At 32.3% G+C, this 18678-nt stretch overlaps 8 protein-coding genes and 2 non-coding genes across 10 annotated transcripts, besides 4 other annotated features; 5 read left to right on the forward strand and 5 right to left on the reverse strand.

Moving 5' to 3' along the window:
- Positions 1-638: part of a mobile genetic element that runs on past the window's edge.
- Positions 639-2300: a mobile genetic element.
- On the forward strand, positions 1040-1552 carry TVAGG3_0945410 (MULE transposase domain-containing protein; the record flags this gene model as incomplete). Its single annotated transcript, XM_001317788.1, has 1 exon — positions 1040-1552. The coding sequence occupies one exon, from the start codon at positions 1040-1042 to the stop codon at positions 1550-1552; it is 513 nt and encodes a 170-aa protein (XP_001317823.1).
- Positions 2301-2620: 320 nt separating the features above from the next.
- On the forward strand, positions 2621-3984 carry TVAGG3_0945420 (6-phosphofructokinase protein; the record flags this gene model as incomplete). Its single annotated transcript, XM_001317789.2, has 1 exon — positions 2623-3927. The coding sequence occupies one exon, from the start codon at positions 2623-2625 to the stop codon at positions 3925-3927; it is 1305 nt and encodes a 434-aa protein (XP_001317824.1).
- A 167-nt stretch (positions 3985-4151) lies between these two features.
- On the forward strand, positions 4152-4243 carry TVAGG3_0945430. Its single transcript has one exon. It is a non-coding gene; the product is annotated as a tRNA-Leu (tRNA).
- Positions 4244-4401: 158 nt separating this feature from the next.
- On the reverse strand, positions 4402-5442 carry TVAGG3_0945440 (uncharacterized protein; the record flags this gene model as incomplete). The annotated part of the gene is made up of 1 exon (XM_001317790.1): positions 4429-5442. One exon carries the CDS (start codon positions 5440-5442, stop codon positions 4429-4431), a length of 1014 nt encoding a protein of 337 aa, XP_001317825.1.
- A 2447-nt stretch (positions 5443-7889) lies between these two features.
- On the reverse strand, positions 7890-8762 carry TVAGG3_0945450 (protein ubiquitination; the record flags this gene model as incomplete). The annotated part of the gene is made up of 1 exon (XM_001317791.1): positions 7890-8762. The coding sequence occupies one exon, from the start codon at positions 8760-8762 to the stop codon at positions 7890-7892; it is 873 nt and encodes a 290-aa protein (XP_001317826.1).
- Positions 8763-8847: 85 nt separating this feature from the next.
- Positions 8848-9750: a mobile genetic element.
- Positions 9751-9859: 109 nt separating this feature from the next.
- Positions 9860-9999: a mobile genetic element.
- A 2260-nt stretch (positions 10000-12259) lies between these two features.
- On the reverse strand, positions 12260-13922 carry TVAGG3_0945480 (uncharacterized protein; the record flags this gene model as incomplete). Its single annotated transcript, XM_001317792.1, has 1 exon — positions 12319-13914. One exon carries the CDS (start codon positions 13912-13914, stop codon positions 12319-12321), a length of 1596 nt encoding a protein of 531 aa, XP_001317827.1.
- Positions 13923-14597: 675 nt separating this feature from the next.
- TVAGG3_0945490 (phosphopyruvate hydratase family) lies at positions 14598-16121 on the reverse strand (the record flags this gene model as incomplete). Its single annotated transcript, XM_001317793.2, has 1 exon — positions 14663-16114. One exon carries the CDS (start codon positions 16112-16114, stop codon positions 14663-14665), a length of 1452 nt encoding a protein of 483 aa, XP_001317828.1.
- A 392-nt stretch (positions 16122-16513) lies between these two features.
- On the reverse strand, positions 16514-17185 carry TVAGG3_0945500 (uncharacterized protein; the record flags this gene model as incomplete). Its single annotated transcript, XM_001317794.1, has 1 exon — positions 16514-17185. One exon carries the CDS (start codon positions 17183-17185, stop codon positions 16514-16516), a length of 672 nt encoding a protein of 223 aa, XP_001317829.1.
- Positions 17186-17404: 219 nt separating this feature from the next.
- TVAGG3_0945510 (structural constituent of ribosome) lies at positions 17405-18123 on the forward strand (the record flags this gene model as incomplete). Its single annotated transcript, XM_001317795.2, has 1 exon — positions 17430-17960. One exon carries the CDS (start codon positions 17430-17432, stop codon positions 17958-17960), a length of 531 nt encoding a protein of 176 aa, XP_001317830.1.
- A 333-nt stretch (positions 18124-18456) lies between these two features.
- Positions 18457-18530, forward strand: TVAGG3_0945520. The gene has a single exon. It is a non-coding gene; the product is annotated as a tRNA-Arg (tRNA).
- Positions 18531-18678: the final 148 nt, after the last annotated feature.

Genomic DNA, 18678 nt, shown 5'->3' on the forward strand with positions numbered 1-18678 from the left:
TATGTTTTCATACGTGTGAGGGTGGTGATATCATTAATTTTAAGTTTATTTTTTATTTTACTGAAAATTTTTATTTGGATGTAAATGACGAAAACTATTGAGATAACAAACTACAACGGTCATGAGTTCAAGAATTTGTTCTTCGTTCCTCGTGAAAATACATTCTATCAGATACGAGGGAGAAAGGGTAAAGTTAGTTTGAGCGTTTATGACAACAAACATAATGGGAGATATATAAAAGCAATAGATACAAACGGTAAGCGTGTTTCATTAGCTTTGTCAAAACTTACAGGTATAAACTATGACAGTGATTTTGACCTATATGAAGAAGAAAGTGAGTCAGAAGATTATGAGCTGTTATGTGAAGCACAGCAATGGGAAGCGCTGCAATACTTTTGTAAATGAGAACATTAGTGGGAACGTTAGTGAGAACGTTTATTTTTTCATTAGTGAAGTCGTTAGCGAAAATGTTGGTGAGCTCGTTAGTGAAGTGGTTGGCGGCTTTGTAAATATTTAAGGTTAAGTGAGTGTTGTCGTTTTGTGTTGTAAAATATACGTTACTGGTTTTGTAAATATTTAAGGTTATATTTGGTAAGGTGGAACGCAGTGCCGCCGTACCCAAGATAACCATACTAACTAATAATATGTGTTTCTATTACGCGCCTTTTGAAGGCAAAGCTTATGCGCATAGTATCAAGACATTTCATATAGACAGCACCTATAAATTGTTTCGATCAAACATTCCATTGTATGCATTTACTGGCAAAATCAAAGATTTTCACATTTTCCCTTTTTTATATTTCTTTTGTCAACCAGACACTTATCAAAACATTCAAGTTTGCGTGTGCGCCTATCTCAGATGGGTAACAATTGAGCCAGAATACATTAGCATGGACTGTGCTCCACAGATAGCTCAAGCAATAGAAGAAAGCATTCCACAAGCTCAAATACTTTGGTGCGGAGACATGTTCTTCGTGCAATTCTTCGCAAATCAAATAAGTTTTCTTCTCAAGAAAAATTTGAACAATTCTATAATTTGATGAAGGATTTAGTCTTCAAATTAGATGCAGAACATGAGGAAGAAGCAAATGCTGCCTATGATCAAGTTCTGGAGTTGCTCGACACAGATCCAACAGCATCTCAATACTTTAACAGACAATGGCGTTACAACATATCAAGATGGATTGCTCGTGACAGGCGTGAAGGCGACGCAACTAAAAATATTGCCGAAGCTCATTTTAGAACACTCAAACATGACTATTTTCCTGATCGAAAAAATCTCAGAATTGATGATGTTATTATAGAAATTTATACAAAAGTGATACCATCTTTCGTTATCAAACTCAAAATTGATCAAAATCCAGCAGATGACCGTGTCATTAGGATCATGGAAAAAGCAACTAACGCAGAAATTGATGTAAAAAGACAAAGAAAAATCGAGAGTATTTCAATGCTCAATAGATTGCTCAATGCTGTTAGTGATGACTCAATAGATCCCACTAAAATATATCCTACCTTGAAAGTATTATTACAAAGAACTCATTTTATTTAATTTTGATTTTAATTTTAGATTAAATTATTAAATTTTAATTCTTTATTTTTTAGGATTGTTAGTTTTGTAAGATTGCTTTCTCACAAGAGAAAACAAGTATAAGGTTTAAGCTGTATGTATTAAAGTTATAAATATTTGATTTTAAAAAAAATCAAGATTTTAAACTTTAAAGGTATTAATTATGATTATCTTTCTTTAGCTTTGCATGCTGTATGCTACTTTTGGAAACTGCTCTATTGTATTAGAATGTTTTTAAATTTTGCACCTAAAAATGCGTAATATTAAAAATTAAGGTATTAATTATGATTATCTTTCTTTAGCTTTACATGCTGTATGCTACTTTTGTCTTTGAGACATTCCATGATTTAAGTTAAGAAGCTTTAAAAAAAATGCAAAAAAAATGTAATAAAATAAAAAAATTCTTAGTATCGATAATCTGAAATATGTTCTTTTCTTAAGCCGCGAGCGAAGCGAGTGGCTTAGTTTCGTAATTTCATACAATTATTTTTCGAATTTGTTCTTTTTGTCAACCGCGAGCGAAGCGAGTGGCTTTTTATTTTTTAAAAAAATTTTTTTTCTTTCTTACTTTTTTTTCCTTACTTACAAATTTGATAGTAACTTACCAAATCTCTCTATCATATAATAATAAATTAATCCATTTTTTGTTTCAAATCTGACACTTTACATTTCTGACATGTAAACTAGTCACTTTTCACTTCACCTCACTGGGCAAGTTTGTGCCCCCCTCGAATTTAATAAATAGAAAAATATGAAATATGATTTACATATAGATTGCAAATGGGTTTCTACTGTTATCCATGTAATTCTAAGGAAATGACTTGAATTCAAAGGTTTGATCGGCTATTCATCAACAAATTTAGATGTGAAATAATATGTGTATACAGGATTCTTTTAAAATTGGCAGTTCGGTACAAAATTTTATAAGATTTGACAGATTTTGGATGCAAAACTGAATTTTCATATAGTATTTCATGTATGCAACCAATTTTTCACAATATTTTATAATTCGAATGGTTTTCAAAATTTAAAAGTTTACAAAAATTTACAAAATGTTTGCGCAGATTGAGGAACCGGCGAAAGACGCCCCAATCCTTGCCATCATTTGTGGCGGCACTCCAGTGCCAGGCCTCAACTCTGTGATAGCATCTAGTACTTTATCCGCTCTCAGCAATGGATGGAGAGTAATCGCGTTTCATGATGGATACGTACATCTTTCCACTGGCGATCCAGAAATAGTAAAACAAAATATGATTGAATTAAACAAATATATGGTCGAACACATTCAGCGTGCTGCAGGTTCAATTATCAGATGCGATCGATTTGATCCAACAAGAAACCCTCAATGGGTCTCAAATGTACAAGACATGCTTGAATACTTCAAAGTCAGATACTGCCTGATTATAGGTGGAACAGATAAAGTAATTTCCGCACATATCATTACTCAAGGCATAGATCCATATTCAATGAGTGTATTAGTAATTCCAAAGACTATCGATAACGATGTTTGCTTACCGTATGGGCAGTCAACTTTCGGATTTCAGTCGGCAGTTCAATACGCAACACAAATTGTCAAGAATCTCGTTCTCGATACGCGCTCCGTACCGCGCTGGTTTATTGTAGAGGTATCCGGCCGTTCAACAGGCCACACAGCTCTCCATACTGCCATTGCTTCTGGCGCACAACTCGCAATTATCCCAGAATCATTTGGCAAAAGGAAAATCGAACTATCCGACGTTCTCGATCTCCTCGAGGGCGCTATCTACAAGAGGCTTGCTGTTGGCAAAAACTACGGTGTTTGCATTGTTTCAGAAGGAATTATCGAGAACATGTCCGGTAAATCGCAACAACAACTATTTTCCAACGGATATATCAAATACGATGACGATGGCCACGTAAATCTCTTCGAAGCTGACCTTTCTAGAGCATTAACGAAAAATCTACTCGAAAGACTACAAGCAAGGAAGATTAACGTAAGAGTTAATGCTCACAAGCTTGGTCCTGAGCTTAGAGGCTGTCCACCGAACTCATTTGACGAGGTTTACTCAAAAGAATTGGGATTTGCGGCGACAGAAGGGTTCAGAACAAGACACTCCAACGCTATGGTCGTTTGGGTTAATGGACATATATATTTCCAGGCGTTCAGAGATATTATGGACCAAAATAACAGAATTTATCCAAGAAAAGTCAATATAGACTCCAAGGAATACAAGGTTGGCTCTTTCTACATGTGGAACGTGAAGAAGGAGGATTTGGCTAACCCAGAAAAGGTGAAACAACTGGCAAATTGCGCTAATATGACACCTGAGGAATTCAAGAAGAAATACACTAGAATAGTTGAAAAAATAGACTTGTAAATAATTATTTTTATATTTTTTTGTTGCAATTATATCATTTTTTTTTATGAAACCAAGGTAGAATTAAAATGATGAATCATTATGAATTGGAAAAATGTCAGATGGTAGTAAGTGCGTCTTTAAAGTTATTGACACTTGAAATAAGTGAAAATGCCAATTCTTTTAACATTTGGAAAAGTGTCAAATAAGTCAGATATAAGTTATTTAATCAATTTTATAATAAAAGTGGTGTATCTCAATTGGTAGAGAGCCAGTATAATTTAAGGACAATACTAATTCAAGCTGGAGATGAAAGGTTCAAGTCCTTCCACCACTATTTTTTTCCCTATTATCAGAAAAATCGATTTTTCTCATTTTTAAATCCAAATCTAAAATGAGTTAGACAATTGTAATTAAAAAATGAAAATGAGGGCGAAAACTCAATTCTTACTGTAAAAATCCGATTTTTTTATCTGAAAACAGAAAAGAAAGATAATAAAACAAACATTTTAATTTAAAAAGTCATAGTGACTCTATATTAGCTATTGCAGCTGTGTTTTGTTTGAAGAACTTATAATATGAGGAATCTTGGTAAATTCTTGCGAGTCCAATAAACATTTTAATGTCAATTGGCGACTTTAAGCCTAGTATCGAACATATTTCATCAATTTGTTGACTATTAAGAATATCTGAACCACAATTTCTCAAAATTTCAGAAATCATTGCAACAAGAGCAGATGTGATCTTTAAGGCTTCGAAAAATTTTCTGATGCACATATATTCCTGTAGAAAAGAGTCGGATTGTGAAATTTCTGTTAAGGCATCAACAACCCATGGTGATTCCTTAATATTAGTATAATTCGATACTTTACTATCGTTCTTCTTCAAATATTGGACATATAGAGCTGAGTTATAGTTTAATTGCTCAAAACTTGATCGAATTCTTTGACTAGGTTCTAACCAGATTGATAGGAATGCGAGATCATTGTATTGGCATACACAAGTATGCAAATTATTTGTTAAATGAAATGTAAGAAGTTTAACGAAGTTATTAAGATTTGCGAGAGTAATAACGGGGAATTTAATGTGTTTGTTCGTATTATTGATTAAATTTTGAACTATTGAAAACTGATGTTCTACAATTTTATGGAAATCGGATTGATTAAACTCCATTTTCAAAAGAATTGATGTTACTTTGTAAAATTCAATCATATTATGTTCAAAAACTTTATCTAAAAGGGCTAATTCGGCGTTTTGTGGCATATTTGTGCAATAAAATAGAGCATAATATTTTTGATCAATTGAAAAAGGAAGAATTTTAATAGATGTTTGTTCTTGAATACTAATGTGTAATATCTCACCCATTGAATTGGATGATGAACTATTAGACTCAAAAATTGTCTTCGAAATGCTAAAATAATCTTGTATCTGCTGATTAGTGATAAAACTGCATTTATTATATTCATAGATAACTTTTGGTGGAGAATTCTCGATATCTTGAATAATGAAAACGGAGTATTCTAGAGTATTTCCCATAATTAAATAATTGAAAATGATTTTGAATTGTCAAATTTTATCTTGTAATCTAAATCATTAAATAATATGATATAAATTAAATGAAAAATAATTTCAAAATTGACTTGTCACTTTTTCAGAATGAAGGATTTCAGGGATCACCACCTTAGTTTACAAAAAAATACGTTATTTACACCCTGAGTCTTCTTCTATAGATCTTTTTTAGATTTTGAAACAATGAAAAGATAGAGTATGATTAATGTATGCTATATTTAAGTTTATTCCAAAAAATGTCAATTCTATCATAGAGAAAAAGTACATTTAAGTCCAAAAAATTGAATAGTTGTAAACTAAGGCAGTGCACCCTTAATGATTTGGAAAATACTCTAAAAAATGCAAAATTATCTCATTTTGATTCGATATGTTTCCACCACCTGATTTATTGCCTTCTCTTATACCAAAGTTCATAAGAAACAGTGAATGGAAAAGAGAATCTGAGGCAGACAATGAGAAAGATGTTGAAGTATTGCACATTATAAATTAAATGTTCCAAGCTTACACATGCAAATTTCATTATGAATAACAAAAAAACATTCGTATTCTACACATGTTTAATTGAAATCAAAGTTCAAGCTCTCTTACTATGCATTATTATCACACAATCTTATCAATCATTTTTAAAAAAATAAATTGATCAATTTTTTCTTTTTAAATATTTGATATTTGTAGCATCATGCATAACTAAGAATTTGATAATTTCTGTTGATTTAGTTACGATTGCAATACCTAGTGGATAAGACAATAATGAGTATGAAAAGAAAGAGAATTTTATATGACAATGATGAATATGAAAAGAAAGAGAAAATCATTATGCAATGATGGATGTGAAAAGTGAGGGAATTCCATAAGATAATGATAAGTGTGAAAATAAAGAGAATTCTATAAAATAATGATAAATATGAAAAGAAAGAGAATAATTTTCGAGTTAACCTCAGCACCATGTTCAACTAAGAATTTGACGATTTCTGTTGATTTAGTTTTAATTGCAATACTTAGAGGGCATTCATTAATATTGAGAGTATTATATAAAATAATGAAAAACATGAAAGGAAAGAAAATGCTATAAGACAATAATAAATATGAAAAGAAAGAGAATTCCATAAGACAATGATTGATATGAAAAGAAAGAGAAATTCATAAAATAATGATAAATATGAAAAGAAAATGAATCCAATAACGCAATGATAAACATGAAAGGAAAGAGAAATTTATAAGACAATGACAAATATGAAAAGAAGGAGAAAATCATATGGCAGTGGTGAATATGAAAAGAAAGAGAATTTGATATGACAATGATGAATATGAAAAGAAAGAGAAAATCATAATACAATGATAAATATGAAAAGAGAGGGAATATTACGTGACAAATGAAAAGAAGAAGAATTCTATAAAATAATGATAAACATGAAAAGAAAGGGAATAATTCTCGAGTTAACATCAGCGCCATGTTCAACTAAGAATTTGACAATTTCCATTGATTTAGTTTTGATTGCAATACTTAGAGGACATTCATTAATATTAAGAGAATTTCATCAAACAATGATAAATATGAAAAGAAAGAGAATTGGATAAAACAATGAGAAAATTAAAAAGAAATAGGATTGAATAAGACAATGATAAATATGAAAAGAAAGAGAATTCCATAAGGCAATGACAAGTATGAAAAGAAAGAGAATTTGATATGACAATAATGAGTATGAAAAGAAAGAGAAAATCATAATGCAATGATAAATATGAAAAGAGAGGGAATATAATAAAAAAAGATATATATGAAAAGAAAGTGAATTCCATAAGATAATGATAAGTGTGAAAATAAAGAGAATGTAATTAAAAAATGATAAATATGAAAAGAAAGAGAATAATTCTAGAGTTAACATCAGCACCATGTTCAACTAAGAATTTGACGATTTCTGTTGATTTAGTTTTAATTGCAATACTTAGAGGGCATTCATTAATATTGAGAGTATTATATAAAATAATGAAAAACATGAAAGGAAAGAAAATGCTATAAGACAATAATAAATATGAAAAGAAAGAGAATTCCATAAGACAATGATTGATATGAAAAGAAAGAGAAATTCATAAAATAATGATAAATATGAAAAGAAAATGAATCCAATAACGCAATGATAAACATGAAAGGAAAGACAAAATCATAAGACAATGATTGATATGAAAAGAAAGAGAATATAATAAAATAATTATAAATATGAAAAGAAAGAGTATAAGTTTCATGTTAACATTAGCACCATGTTCAACTAAGAATTTGACAATTTCTCTTGAATGAGTTTTGATTGCAATACTTAGAGGGCATTCATTAATATTGAGGGAATATCATCAAACAATAATAAATATAAGATGGAAGAGAATTCTATCAAGCAATGATAAATATGCATAGAAGGGGAATTCTATGAAACAATGATAAATATGAAAAGAAAATATATGTAAGTCTTGTTGATATCTTCTCCATTAGAAAGTAAATAAGACGCAACATCATAATTTCCGAAATACATACTTTCTGCTATTGAATCAAAATTTTGTCCAAAATTTGATTTAAAGTACTCAGCAATTTCATAATTATGATAATCCAATGCTGCATTAATCATGTTATCAAATGATTTACCATCTTCTATCATTTGCATAAAAATGTTTGTATTTCCGCCTTGAACAGCATATTTTTCGGAATTATCAGTGTATTGAGCTCCTAAATTTTTCATGTAATTGAAACACAATTCTGATCCGTATTTAATTGCGCAATCAAGTGGTGTGATATCATAGCCTATTTCCTTTTCAATATTAAGATCTGGAAACTTACTCTTAAGATCTGGAAACTTACTCTTAAGATCATCAACTTTATCCCATGCAATATAGTAAAAAGGAGTTTCTGTTGAAAATAAATTCAGAATTTCTTCTTCCTCCATTTCAGGTTTGAAGTTTTCAAATTTGAAACCTTTATAATGAAGAAGAGTCGCTAATTTCTCATTTTCAGGTTTGATGATGTCTGAAAATTCGCTTAGTATCTTTTGGTAAAGTTCTGATAATAATTTAATATTTTTCTCACGAATTTGTGAAATAATGTCAATCAAGTAAAGTGACGTTTGGATAGATATTTTGTTAGTTGCAATGAATTCTATAATTTGTGAAGATATTTGTAAAATATTATTGGAATTCACACTACAAATGATTTTTGATGCCTGACTAGGGTATTCAAATACTTCAATTAGCTTAACGTCACTAAAATCGTATCCAATTTCATTTTTTGATTCTTCAGAACTTGGCATACTTTGCAAAAAAATTTGCTTTGTCACTTTTGATGTCAAAAAATGAAATATTTTTGGAATCACTTTTTGAATCTGTAAATGAGTTGGCAAACCCAAATTTTAGCTAAAAGTGACAGGGGAAAAAAACGTTTAGTATTAAAAAAAAAGACCGATGAGAGCTTCGTTCGAAATATAGAGGGAACTGAGAATGCGCAACCATTCTCAGGGAATATTGGATGCTATTCCCGTTCCCTCTGTATGGAAAATTGAGGTTTTCAAAGGGAGTTAAAATAATATCAAATTTATACTAATTTACTTCAAAATACAAAAGTATTTGACAGCTAAAATTAGTTACTTTAGCAAGCCTATCAATACCCTTTTACGATTATTGTTACTTTTTCGAAATAAAAGTAAAAACAAATTTATACTAATTTACTTCAAAATACAAAAGTATTTGACAGCTAAAATTAGTTACTTTAGCAAGCCTATCAATACCCTTTTACGATTATTGCTACTTTTTCGAAATAAAAGTAAAAACAAATTTATACTAATTTACTTCAAAATACAAAAGTATTTGACAGCTAAAATTAGTTACTTTAGCAAGCCTATCAATACCCTTTTACGATTATTGCTACTTTTTCGAAATAAAATAAATTTATTATCAAAAACCTTTTTTTTCTTAGTAAAAATAAACGAAATTTTTTACCTTATGAACTTTTGATGGAAATATGCAAATTTAAAATAATAAAGAAAGCCGCGAGCGAAGCGATCGGCTTAGTTCGAAGATTTTGATTCAAATCTTTGCTGATCTGTAATTCGCGGAAGCCGCGAGCGAATCGAGCGGCTTAGGTCTAAAATTTTGATTCAAATCTTTGCTTATATTCCTTAAATTCTTTATGAAACTCGCAACAGTTCCATAAAAAATTTTAAATTCTAAACTGTCGAAATTACCGATCGGTAATCACACCCTTCACGGGTGTGTCACTTTTAGCTAAAATTACCCCTACTCTTGACTGATATGATTATATCACAAACACAGTCACCAATAATTTTTTTCAGCCAAAGAACAGCTTGTGCACAATTAAAAACACAATCAATAACATTTTTTTCTAGTTTAAGGGTGCCCTATAGACGATAGACCACCCTCAGAAAAGCACTTTTAAGGTTATTATATTGAGAACTAGAATCCGGATAATCCATTCATTCGAGTTCTAATAAGGTTAATTTTGTGATGTTTACATTATCGTTATAGGGCACCCTTAAAATCATCATTTTTTTTAATGCCAGTTTAATTTTCAAATTTGAACAAGATAACTTCTTCAAGAACTCTTTTAATTGTGATCCATCTGGAAATGTTACTTTCTCTAATGTTGTTGCACTTCCTAAGAATGCGCCTTTTGTACATCTGTCTGTAAGATATTGTCCATAAATCCTTTCACAATCAACATTTAATGTAAAATCAACAACATTTGTAGTGGTTTTTAATAGTGTTCCTTCATATCCGTCTGAATCTACCATTTATTAACAATTCATATCTAATTGAAATATTGGATTTGCCTAAATTGAAATGTATTGAATTTTTTGATAACAAAAAAGACGATAAAGTCTTTTCAACGGCCCTAGAGTTGTTTATCGGCCTTATGGCAACCACTTTTCATGACAAACCAAAAAAAATTAATAAATTTTTGAGGTTGGAACATCTTTATTATAGTGGTCATTATTGATAATGTAAACCACTCAATTGCAATGTAAAGTTAACTTTACATGGCATGCTTATGGTTATATGATGAAAAGTGATGTCCGCTATAACACCCACTTTGAGTCAGAAACTTCTGTAAAATCATATCTTACTACCATTTTAAAATTTAATTTGGGAGACTAGCAACTTATCATGAAATCACAAAAAAAATACTTTTCAAGGCGAATTTTCTTCCCTAGTAGGCACTATTCAGCTATTTCGATGTGATAATAGTCTAAGTTAAGTTAATATTACATCAAGATTTCCACCACGACTAATATTACATCAAACGCATCAAAACTTCCACTAACTTCTCTTATTATTTCATTGTTCATTTATGAAGTATAGTATAGTATTGAAAAAGTATATAATAATACAGGGGTCGATTCTCCTAAGTCATTTTATTGTTGTGGATCGCCTCCACTCAATGCTTTTCAGGGCATAAATTGTCCTTCTATCAGAAAAGTAAACTTCAAAATACTAAAGTTTTTTATTATATTAACAAAGTACCATTAATTTCTGATCCTTTAGAATCTGATTTTTCGTTATTGGTTCCATCAGAGAGAGTTGAAATTATAAATAATATCGGAGCATATACAAACAACATTGATAATATTATAAACGCATCAAATATCAAATTTATGGATGATGAATGTTTCAAAATCACATAAAAGTAATAATATTTTGAAAGTTGAATAACCCACAATGCGAGTTCAATCATAAATCCAAGCCACAAAACCATAAACGCCGCAATCAGTCTTGGCAAGATTTTTGATGGAATGAAATGGCTTGCTGATCTCGTTAAAAATAAATTATAAATAATATAAAACAGAAATGTGAATATATAGTAGGAACGATCAATAACTTCATAATTATAGTTCAATATGGTAAATAAGATGCTTCCTTCTTCTTCATAAGATGTATTTTTAAATGTGAGAAATAGTGTGACTCCAGTAAAAACTAAATAATAGTATTTCAATCCTAGGCAAAAGTAGCCAATGTATCTTGTCCACCTGAAACCTATTAAAGAAAAAATTCTAAAATTGTGAAAAGAAAAATCCCAAGTAGTCAAGAAATATACGACTTTGAATAAACTATAAAGTAATTTGTAACAAATGTCATTATAAATATAGTTAACTGTGTTTATCCAAATTGTTTTTGATAATGTGTAAAAGATTGATCCAAGGCAGATGCCAACACCTGGATAGTTAACTGATTTTAATGAAAAAGACTGAGATCTAAGTGCTCTAGATATGTAATAAAAAAATGGAAGTACCAGAATTGACTTTAAAAAGACTTTAGAATACAAGTATGGGTCATCATAATTGAAGTCTCGAATAAAGGTATGTCCTTTGGTTTCATTTAAATACCAATCGAGATAATAAATTTGCTTAATTTTGTTACCCATCAAATTAAGGTTTATCTTTCACACTCACAATTTTGAATACCCCTCTCAACATGAATTTTCAATCCATGCTTCTATGATATATATAATACAATATCAAATTTGAAATATTCTCAATTATTCAGTACATATTGAAATTAATAAAATGGTTTAGAAAATACATTACAATTAGTTTGAAATTTGATACCATAAAATCCCATTATTCAAATTTGAGTTTAAATTGAAAAAATAAAAGTTTGTGAAAAAGTTCAAGGATAAATGAAAATAATTGTATCTGTTAGATGGTATATGTTATTTTTTTGGAATAAAAAATTATTGGGTCACTTGATCTGTGTCAAATGACACAATTTCGAAAAAGGTAGAAAAATTCTATAATTCGGTATTTAATACATAAAAATAAAACTATTAACACAATAAAATACACTAAGAGTTTCTTATTTTCCCATTTGTTGCTTGTAATACTCAATTAATTTTCCTGATTTCTCAAGCGCATCTTCTAAGCGCTTTCTTTCGAGTTCTTCGATCTGAAGACGCTTCTTAACTTTCATTAACTCTGTTCTAAGCATGAAATTATCAGTTCTCAGCCTGACAAGTTCTTCATTTTCGGATGTTGCAGGAGTAACAGAAGCCTTTGGTGTTCCAAGCTGCTGGGAGGCAGAAAATTGTTGCGATTGTTGTTGTGATGTGAACTGTTGTGTGGTCTGGAACTGAGCAGTTGAAAATTGTTGATTTGTTGAGTATTGTTTAGTTGAAGCAAACTGTTGAGTGGAGGAAGCTGTTGCTGGTGCAACTTGTGGCTGTTTTGGTAATCCCTGACTTAATTTCTGCGATGTTGGTAAAGGAGCATCGTATAAATTAGATGAAGACATGTATTTATCATCAAGAATAGAATCATCGTACATATTGTTCTGAGAATCTTTAGTATAATTACTTGTTGGTAAGTTTTGGCTATATTGTTTTGGTGAAATTGGAATATCGAAATTATTTGGAGATTTCGGAGGAACAATTGGTGATTTCTGTGGTTGGTATTGTGGAACAGATGTTTGTGCCATTGATGTATAGCTTGGACGTGGTTGGAATTTAGATGATGTTGGTTGTGAAGGTTTGTAGTCATCAATATCCGTTTTAATACCACTATCAAATGAAGGAGCATTCATATATCCTGAAATAGATGAGTTCATGTCGAATGAAAAACTTGATTGAGTTTGTGGCTGATAAGTAAAGCTTGGATCTTTATGAGCGTTCCTAAACTCTGTAGCTGGTGATTGTAATACGGATGATTGTGATTTTGAAGCTGGAGAGGTAAAATCGTATTTTGCTGAGGGTTGAGGAGCTGATTTTGGTGGCATTGGTGATGTATTGAACTTTGGAGATGATGTTGGTGAGCTATTTCCGGATGATATCGATTGAATCTTAGAGAAAAGATTATCAATATCAGCTTTGATATTTTGTAATTCTAGATTGTCTGTTGAACCAAGTTTATGCTGAACAGGTTGGCGGGACATTTGTTGTTTTGGTGGTGTAATTTGTGGGGAAGGAGATTGTCGATAATCTCTCTGAATTGGAATATCTGATGGAATTTGAACGCTGGAGTATCTGTTTGTATTGATTGTCGTTTGGGTGGGTTTATAGTCTCTTTGAATTGGGATGTCTGGAGAAATCTGTACACTTGAGTATTTTGATGTGCTGGCTGATGATTGAGATGGTTTGTAATCTCTTTGAGGTAAGGTATCTTTAGGAGCTTGTATATTTGTATATTTACTTTGTGGAGGTTGGTAAGTTTGTGGTGCGATGGAACTTGGTCGAATATTCGGTGCAATAGTTTCGCGCTGAGGTGGGATTGATGATTTCTGAGCATCTCTTGGTGATATTGTATCCCAATTAGGCCAAATTTGCCTGCATTGGTCATCTAACAAAGAAAGAGTGGCACTTGAGTTATTATAATCGTCAAGGTTGCGCTCTTCTTGGTCTAATATGGAGTTAATTACATCAGCTTCTTGTTGATTAAGCCTATGTCCTTGTCCAAACATGATTTTTCTTGATAAAAAGTGACCGTTTAAAAATATTTCACAGAATGTTTAACATTGATTCCTTCACTATTTACCCCAACTCAGTAAAACAAAACGATTTCATCTCATAAACATTGTATCTAATCAATATTTGATCTCTAAATCAATATGAAAAGTACCAAATTGAGAAATTCATACTTTGTACTACATGTTAAATTGATGTCCATACATAATAAAATGCCAAAACATTTCAATAATCATCAAAACGTCATATATTGAAATCCTAATTCATAATTATAAAATATTTCGAACATTTGATGTGAATATTTAATCCATCTGTATATATTAGACATTTAGGCTTATCTTTTATTTCAGAAATTTTCCAAGAAAAACAGAAAATTCAAAATTTAAATCAAATTTCAACATTTTTTATTATCAAATTTTCAATTTTGAAATTTTTTTGGAAAATATCGGAAATGTTATTCATCTCCTTTACAGTTGCTTATTTCAATTTTAAGCTTTTTGTCTCTAAATTGTTGAGAATAGAATACAATATTCTTTATTATTCTCTTTCATCATTAATGTGATTAAAATTTATCATTTTGTTCAAATTTAATGACATGTTCGATTGGAATTAGTCAATGGAGAGGAATATTTTCAAATATGAAATTTAGATTTTAAGCATTTTTGTTGTTTCTTTGTTGGTTGGAGTAAAAAAGAAGGTTTAATTTAAGATAATATATGAAAATAATTGAATTCAATAATTATTTTATTCTTCGAGCATGTCGTTCTCCTTGAGGTACTCGTAGATCTGGAGAAGTCTTGTGTACTTCTGGATACGTTCTCCGCGGGCTGTTGAGCCTGTCTTGATTGACTGGGCGCCGATGGCGACAGCAAGATCAGCGATGAGGGAGTTGCCTGTCTCGCCTGAGCGGTGAGAAACCATGACATTCTGTCCTTCCTTGAGAATGAGGGAAGCAGCTCTCATAGCTTCTGAGATTGTACCGATCTGGTTGACCTTGAGAAGAAGTGCGTTGCACCACTTGCCCTTGATACCCTTCTCGATTGTCTTCGGGTTTGTTGTGTAAAGATCATCACCGACGAGTTGAATCCTGTCACCGAGGACGGAGTTGAGGAGCTTCCAGTGCTCGTAGTCCTTCTCCTGAAGGCCATCTTCGATGGAGATGATAGCTGGGTGCTTCTCGACGAGGTTCTTCCAGTATTCGACCATTTCAGCGCCTGTCTTGAAAACGCCGACTTCGACTTCGTAGAGCTTCTTGTTCTCATCGTAGAATTCGGATGAGGCAGCATCGAGGCCGATGAAGATGTCTTCGCCTGGAACATAGCCAGCATCTTGGATGGCGGCTTCGATGATGGTGAGTGTTTCCTCTGGGGAGTTGAGGAGTGGAGCATAGCCTCCCTCATCACCAAGGTTCTTAGCGGAAACGTCGTAATCCTTGACGAGTCTTGCGCCTAATTTCTGGTAGACTTCAGCGACCATGCGGAGCTGATCTGGGAATGGGTGTGTTGTAGATGGAGCGACCATGAATTCCTGGAGCTTAAGGTTGCCTCCGGCGTGCTTGCCACCGTTGAGGATGTTGAAGAATGGCTGTGGGAGTTTGAACTTCTCTGGCATCTCCTTGTGGAACATTCGAGCAAGGTAAACGAAGAGTGGTTCATCATAAAGCTTAGCGGCAGCTGTTGCAAGAGCGAAGGATGTGGCTGTGCATGCGTTGCCACCAAGGTTTGTCTTGAGCTCTGTGCCATCGAGCTTGCGGATCTTGGAATCAAGATCGTAGAGATCCTCGAGGCGGACGTCCTTAAGAGCTGGAGAAATGATTTCGGTAACATTCTTAGCGGCCTTTAATGTGCCCTTGCCGTTGTAACGCTTTGGATCCTTATCACGAAGTTCAACAGCTTCGTTGGAGCCTGTAGAAGCACCAGATGGAGCAGAAGAACGACCGGCGAAAACAACTCTGCCGCAGAAGTTTGCGTAAACATCGACTTCAACTGTTGGATTTCCGCGAGAATCAAGAACTTCACGGCCAACAAGGTGATGGATTGTTGGTGGAAGAGCGCGAGATTCTAATAATTTGGAAAGGAAGCCAGCAAGATCTTCTGGCTTCTTTTCAAGAGCCAAGTTGAGGCCTTCTTGAAGAACTTCACGGACCTTTGATGTTTCAATGTATGTTTTGCTCTCAGCAACCTTATCAGCTGACATTATAAAGTGGCCATAACCGCTCATTTTTGTCAGCCCTGCCTTCTCATCACTTCTTATTGATTTAGGATATGGATTATCAAAAAATGCTAGGAGGATTAAAATTGGCCTCATGAGGAAATCATCAGATTTAGGAAAAATGGGAAGCACCATTTCGGAAACATTTAAGCCAAGAAATATTCTATTCACTAATTCTGTGTAATAGATTTATTAATGGAAAATGATTTTAAATGATTGGTTTCAATACTTGAATTTTGATCTTGCTCGTTGATTCTTAATCTTGTGGGTATTGACTTATTTCCTACAGGCAGTGATGCTTTTTTGATGCAACAATTGATGTTTTGCATATGTTTTAATTTTATAAAAATTATTTTTTATAAGATTTATATACAAACAATTTTATTACAATACAAGTTCAATAAACTTCTTTTGTGTCAGTGTGACTGTCTGTCCATCAATTGCTAAAACAACCTTGGGATGTACAAAAATTATATGAGCTTTAACATCTGGATCAATGTTTAATGATACTATATCGCCTATTCTGTATGTTTTCTGATTAACAGTAATAGCTTCTCGATTTGCTTGAAACTTCCTTAATTTAGATTTTTCGATGTCATCCGAAATCTCTTGTTGAGTTAATTTTGGTTTTGTATCTTGAATATTTGGCGGTAAATTCACTCCTTCAGTGAATGAATCAACTTTGGATATGATCGAAAATATTGTGGGATTTTGAGAAGCAAAGTAGTCGTAGCATTCTGGAAATGATTTCTTTAACATGTCAACGCGAAATCTAAGATATTGTTTATATCGAACTCCAATCATGTTTTCATAATACTCGTAATCGCTATTACTGCACTGAATTGAATTTTCTTTTTCATCTTCTGAAAACTTAATTTCTTTATTCCTCCATTCTTCGAGTTTTTTGATCTGATCATCCGAATATTGATCAAATTTATTGAGATAGTTAATAAATTCTTCATTAGTTCCCATTTTCAAAAGGTTTACTTGCTCAAAAATGTATAAATACTTCTTTTTCAAGCTTTCAACTTTATTGATATCAATCCCTTGAGTCATTTCTGAAAAAATGAATTAAGAAGAGTAGCCACTCATACACAGAAGTTTAAATATAAATGTATTAACTGTTGGAAAATCAAGAATAATCCTGACAAATAATCTTCTACGGTTCAGTACAATTCTTCTATGCAAAAATTGTATTATATAATAAACTAAATAAAAGTACACTAAAACTGTAAATGAGGATGACGATAGCTTTTGTAGACAAACGATAAAAGTGGATTTTGGTCGGTCCTTTTTGAGAATGTCACTCAAGCAATATCTTGTCATTGGTCGCCCATACCCAACAAAGGAAATTCCAAACCCACCAGCTGTCCGCGTTCAGGTATTCGCTCCAGATGAGGTCATTGCCAAGTCCAAGTTCTGGACAGTTGCTCAGCGCATTGCTCGTCTGAAGAAGGCTCACGGTGAAGTCCTTGCCGTCAAGCACGTTATCGAACCAGAACCAACACGCGTAAAGAACTACGGCGTTTGGCTCTCCTACCGTTCAACACGCAACCATCACAACGTTTACAAGGAGTACCGTGACACAACAACAGAGGGTGCTGCTACAAAGATGCTCGCTGAGTTGGCCGGAACACACGATGTTTCTGCCGATAACATCAGCATCATCAAGATTGCCGAAGTCGCTGATAAGGATCTTGTTCACAAGAACATTTCTCAGTTCACACACGAGAACATCAAGTTCCCAATGCTCAAGCAGTCCATCCGCGCTCCAACAGCTTCCGCAAGAAAGGTCTTCGCAGCTACCCGCCCAACAGTCTGTGGCTTCTAAAAATAAAGGTTATAAAATACTATTATTTAGAAAGTACAGATAACAAATCATAGATATGAAATTTCTCAGGATAGAATTTTTTTTATTGAAATAATCCTTTCTTATGAAATTTAAAATAATAAAGATATTCGCAAGATATTATTTTCATTAAATTTGGAATCGATAATTCTCTCCTTTCATGATTCAACAAAATTTATTTTTTGAAAGTTTCCCTGACCTGGAATTGCTTATGGACAGAAAATATTATAGAGAGAAAAGCATGAAGTTGATAATTTTGGGCACTTTTACGAAATAAAAGTATCAATTTGTGATTTATTGTAGATATAATGAGGAAATTAAACTAACTACAATGGTTGGAATCAAGTTACTAAATTGTTTGTTATTAATCTGAATATAAAGCAGAGCAATTAATAAAGAGTTATCTTGAAGGATTCGAAATCTCCCAAGTGAAATGAAGTAAGATTTAATATTTATAAAGAATTATGTATAATGTGAAGCGCCGTTGGCCCAATTGGATAAGGCGACTGCCTACGGAGCAGTAGAGTCCAGGTTCAAGTCCTGGACGGCGCGTTTTTTCCCTATTTGCATCATTAAAAAAATTAGAAATTTAAAGATTCATTATGGAGAGTTATATCATGAGGTTTCACAACTTTTTTTGAACAATTAATTTGCTATATAAATAAGATTTATTGTATTGTCATAAAAATGGAGAGTAGAT

The sequence above is a fragment of the Trichomonas vaginalis genome, chromosome I, assembly GCF_026262505.1.
Source record: "Trichomonas vaginalis G3 chromosome I, whole genome shotgun sequence".
Lineage (NCBI taxonomy): Eukaryota > Parabasalia > Trichomonadida > Trichomonadidae > Trichomonas > Trichomonas vaginalis.